Source organism: Carassius gibelio, chromosome A1 (assembly GCF_023724105.1).
Source record: "Carassius gibelio isolate Cgi1373 ecotype wild population from Czech Republic chromosome A1, carGib1.2-hapl.c, whole genome shotgun sequence".
Taxonomy (NCBI): domain Eukaryota; kingdom Metazoa; phylum Chordata; class Actinopteri; order Cypriniformes; family Cyprinidae; genus Carassius; species Carassius gibelio.
In genome coordinates, this window is record NC_068371.1 from 9,450,706 (window position 1) to 9,455,725 (window position 5,020).

Consider the following 5,020-nt stretch of genomic DNA (forward strand, 5'->3'; position numbering starts at 1 on the left):
TGCCAGTAGAGTGCACTGTACGCTTATCATGTACATTTCCTGGAAGCGTTTTGCTTTATCTGTTGTAAAGGCAAATTGTGCGGTTATTTTAACAGCTGTTGTGTTTTAGGTTAGTGAAACTAGCAGGTCAGATGGGGACGTTTTCCTGTAAAATGAAATGTTCAGAAATGATTTCAGAAAAAAAAAAAAAACAGTTCTGTTGTAACATGAGTTTCTGCTTTTTGTTTCGTGATGATCATGTTAGTTAATCGCGATCAGGTGTCATTCTGAAAGTGAAGCTTCGTTTAAGTCTAATTGTTTTGAATAGTTCACAATAATCCATTATTATACTAATCAACACATAAATGAAATACTACCTATTATTCCTCAGCAGTCTAATCTGTTACTGCCATATGATTGGTTTCCACTTTTACACAAGGTATACTATGCAGTTATGTCATCTATGTGTCTCTGACTGCCACAGGAATTTTTTTTTTTTTTTTCAAATGTTTACACCTGGACTTGATGAGCCATATACCTGTGTCAGCCAAAGTGAAACTGAAATGAAAAAGCACCTGTGTGCACCTATTGTGGGATGTGGTGAATCTTTTTTCCTGTAAATATAGGGTAGCAGTAAACTCAGCTGTAGTAAATTCTCTCTTGGTGAATGCTCAGGCAGTTGATGTCAGTGACAAAAGAGCGGACCTTTTTGGATTTTGGGGCTCATCTCAAAGGTGAAACTCCTTCAGGTGAAAATACATCCTTCGATTCATCTGCAGTACAGTGCAAGGTACATTTTTATTTTCTTATGAAACCTGCAAACAAAACATGCAAATTATAGCTAAGATTCAAATATATTTATTAATACTACTGACTGATTGATAACTAATTGTGTTTCAGGCAAACATATTTGTTAAAGATATTTTAAAACTGGAAATTGATTTGAGAAGTGTTTTCTAAGATGTAAAAATTAGCTGAACTGAATATATGATGGATTATTCTGCTATGCCAGTATAGTTTATCAGATATTTTTAGAGATTATCTGGTTACTAGAAGAGACAGAAGTAATCTTACAGATCTATAGAGAGAACAGTTAATCATAGCCTATAGTCAGAAATGTACTGTATGTATTTATTGAATTACACATTATTATTATTATTATTATTATTATTATCATTATTATTATCATTATTATTATTAGGGTCATAACCATAGTAGTCTTTCAAGTGGATATGATATGTTTCCCCAATATTCAAAATAGTGGTTGATCATTATAGGATTTTTCGATGACTGCTATATTATAAAATGCTATAAAATATTAACTTATATGTGTGATGTTGTGTGTTTACGTTAGCGTCATTTCGTTTTCCAAGTCTATGGAAAAAAGGTAATTGTATTTCGTAGATGTGAAGCTTATAGGAAATAGGGCTTAGGTTTGCTTAGGCTTACCGTCTTAATAAAAATAAACCAGGTCTAAAACCTGATTGGCTATTTCATCCATTAAACTTTCGTAAGACGAGATGACTTGTTGAATATCACGTGATTTAAAGTAAACCAAAGCGCCTGAAACGAAAGTGAAACAAAAGTGCTAAAAGATGAATTAAAATACATACTCGTGAATATAAACTGCAGATGCTTGATTATAATAAGCTTTTTTTCCATGTGCATTGTATGCTTTATCACCAAGATCTTCGCCATTTTGAAGGTTATAGCTACATAGAGAGAGAGAGAGACGGAAAGAGAGAGTGAGAGAGATATATAGCCTAGAGAGAGAGCTGACAAAATCCAACCCCGTTCCTAATATAGTATTTTATTTTTCACATTGCATATTGAGAGCAGAGGGTTGTGTAAATGAAAGAACGCGTGCATACATTGAGGCATAGGCTACCGTTCATCCACCCATCGCCAGTTCTTGGAAGAGATCCTCCAGCTATTCATATGCCAGAGGCGAGACCGCCTAGACTTTCGGTTTTGCTATCTGAAATGGTCAGCCTACGAGAAGAATGATGATTTACTAAAAATGTACCATCGCAGGAAATCTTGGCACAGTTCTGGAGAAGTTTTGGGTTAGTCAACATCAAACTGCATTTGCGGTAAGGAGACTAGTGGTTATTTCATCTGAGACCGGAATGGAGTTCTGTCTTATACCTTTAATTTCACCGTGACGTTATTCATGTATTAGACACTGCTTTATGGAAACCGTTTCGGTAGTTTAATTCTGAAAAGTGTAGGTAGACAATTGATATCTGAAATAGTTTCACTTGTTGCAGGAGAACCGTTTTGATATCATGTGATGTCTGGCAGATCGAGAAAACATGTATGTGCTGGTATTTCAGAGAAGGCAGGGGGCTTCGCTTTGCTTAAACCTTTTGTCTGTGAAGAACATAAAATCAAGACTTTCAAAGGATATATAGCCAACCACAGAACGCTAGACGGAGTTATTAGTTATTAATGTGTTTAAATTATCAAATGTATTGATATCAATTATTTTAATATTTACAAATATTTTGGTATGAATTTTATATGGATATTGATTTTAGAGTATTTTACGCGTGAGGGAAATAATCTTTCTTTGTCGCTGACCCTTATGTGAAAGATGATTTTTAAGCTAAGTAAAATGAGAAGTTTCAAAATGTATTCTTAATGTCATCATTGTATTCATGTTTTTTTTTTTTTTTAAAGGAGTGTATAAAAGGGAGTGTAACCAATAACCATCAACTAGTAGCTACTAATATACTTGCACTTTGAAACAGTAAACCGCCCTCAGTGTATATAATTATTATTTTTAATCATCAGATCTTAAAACGTGATTTTAGGCGTTTTGTTGTTGTTGTTTCAATTAATTAATTTTATTTCCTTAGGGTTACTCCATAAGACCTGTACAAAATGTACCTTTTCATAATAGTCATTCAAAATGTTATATGACACTAAGACATGAGGGTCCACAGGGGTCTTCTATGTTTTATGGTTTTCTTATCACAGGGCAACAAAATAGCATTTTGTATGTCAGTTACACCACTAACTTTAAGTTTTTTGCACAAAAGCATATATTAATAATATTTTAAAACACAAAGATGTTTTACAAAGATGTTTTTTGAGCTTCATGTTCATATGAATAGTAAGCTCTCTGTTTTTTAGTGAAGAATTTAATTAAAGCTGAGCACACTTGAAATCAACGTGCTTTCTCTCACACACTCACAGACTTTCTAGAATGTGCCCAGGCAAGAGCTGTTTCCACCTCTTGATGTAAGAACTCTTTGTTTCTTTGAACAGACGGCACACAATCATTCATCCATGCTTTGGGACCATGGAGGGATGGTATGAGTGGGCCCTAAATCAGAATGGTCCAGCATAATGACACTGACCATACAGTTGCACGACAGGGCCCATCCAAGCCAGCCGAGTGCCCCAAACCCTCCTCTGTTTCATCAACACACTTTCACCCCTTTCGGGACCAGAAGGAATGTGAACTCATCACACAGACTGTGGATTACCTGACCCACAGTGGATTTTATTGGGGTCCTTTGGACGTAGACGAAGCTCATACACGACTGGCCAGACTTCCTCTCGGGACGTTCCTGATCCGGGACAGCATGCAGGCGAATGTTTTCTTCACTCTCAGCTATCGGGCTTCCGAGGGCCCGACCAGTGTGCGATTGCTGATAAAGGATGGAAGTTTCAGTTTAGCAGGCAGTAAACATACATTCCCTTGTCTTTTTGGCCTGCTACGATACTATATTGCGTCCCCGAAAAAGAGTCTGAGTATGCCGTATCGTGGAGATGTGCCGCAGAGCCTACAAGAACTGGCGAGAAGAGCGGTGGTACAGAGTTTTGGGAAAGATAGTATTCAACAACTGCCTGTGAGCAAGAAACTTAAAGAATTTCTGTGGTTGTACCCTTTTAGTATATGAATGTGTGTAGTCTATATGAAGATATTACAGATGCTGCAGCTCTTTAACATAGCACAATTTATTGGGACACTCATCTCAAAGTACATTTCATAAGGCATTGTCACAGTGGAAATTCAGTGAAATTTCATGGGCAAAAATATGTCCTTTGTTCATTTTCAATAGTGTAGCGACGCATGAAGTTACTTTAAAACCAAGTAATTTTATTTCAGTCACACTGCAGCTTTGTGCAACCAACTTGAAGTCGGTTCTGCAACAAGCTCCCATTACCCTTACTTCTATTGAAATGACTGGATAATGCTCACAAAACTCCTCCTCTAGGATTCTGTGCTCTTCATCGACTTAACTAGTACATGTATTTATGTGTGTAGTGATTGTTTGGACTCAGATATTAAAACATGCACTACAAAACAATACAAATGCGGCAAGATCATGACAACACCACTACTGGCCTTCAATTTCTTTAAAGCAATAGCTGGTACTTGAGTTAGAGTGGCCAGCGTTAGAGTTTGTATTTGTGTAAGTGGTTTGACACTTAGTTACTTTTACATAGTTTTGTCTGTCTTTATATATGAATGTAAACCACTGACCACCTGGTACTGTTGATATCGCTATCAGTATGACATTTTGGATTGTTTTTATATACTGGTACGTATTTACAATATATAGGCTATACATTTTGTAGCATGTATTGTATGACAACATCATTCTGCTGTGCAGAAATACACATTTCACCTAGTGAGACATGCAGTAATGGTTTGATTTGTTTAGGATTGCTTTTTATTAATAAAGATAAATTATTTAATGTGATTTGAAGTTGTTGTCATCTCTCTATCTGACGATTTCTCTTTCACTTCTTTTGTACAATAACGGATACGTTTCTTATAATATGATGCAACCCCCCAAAAGAGAAAAAAAGAATCAGTAACCTCTCACATATTAACTTTACAGAAACGACCCCATCTAGGGGAAAATGTGAGTTACATAGGCTGTACATCAGTCTCTGAATTTTTTAAGCAACTATATATTTTTACTCTCTTTAGCTGTTTCATTTTACACTGTAACCAATTATTATTATTATTATTATTATTATTTATGAAATGATCTTGTGATATTGCATATTTAAAATAACT

The 5,020-nt window shown here is 35.6% G+C and overlaps 1 protein-coding gene across 2 annotated transcripts; it reads left to right on the top strand.

Moving 5' to 3' along the window:
* Window positions 1-581: 581 nt before the first annotated feature.
* LOC127985796 (suppressor of cytokine signaling 1) lies at window positions 582-4,697 on the top strand. 2 transcript variants are annotated; one of them, XM_052588071.1, is made up of 2 exons: window positions 582-769; window positions 3,253-4,697. In XM_052588071.1, the coding sequence occupies exon 2, from the start codon at window positions 3,321-3,323 to the stop codon at window positions 3,888-3,890; it is 570 nt and encodes a 189-aa protein (XP_052444031.1). In that variant the 5' UTR covers window positions 582-769; window positions 3,253-3,320; the 3' UTR covers window positions 3,891-4,697. The 2 variants fall into 2 exon arrangements, with proteins under 2 accessions (XP_052444031.1, XP_052443957.1); XM_052587997.1 differs by lacking the exon at window positions 582-769 and adding an exon at window positions 1,611-2,072.
* Window positions 4,698-5,020: the final 323 nt, after the last annotated feature.

Bases quoted from the DNA above. Each gene is read 5' to 3' on its own strand.
- LOC127985796 (XM_052588071.1), top strand. From the start codon at position 3,321: ATGGTCCAGCATAATGACACTGACCATACAGTTGCACGACAGGGCCCA.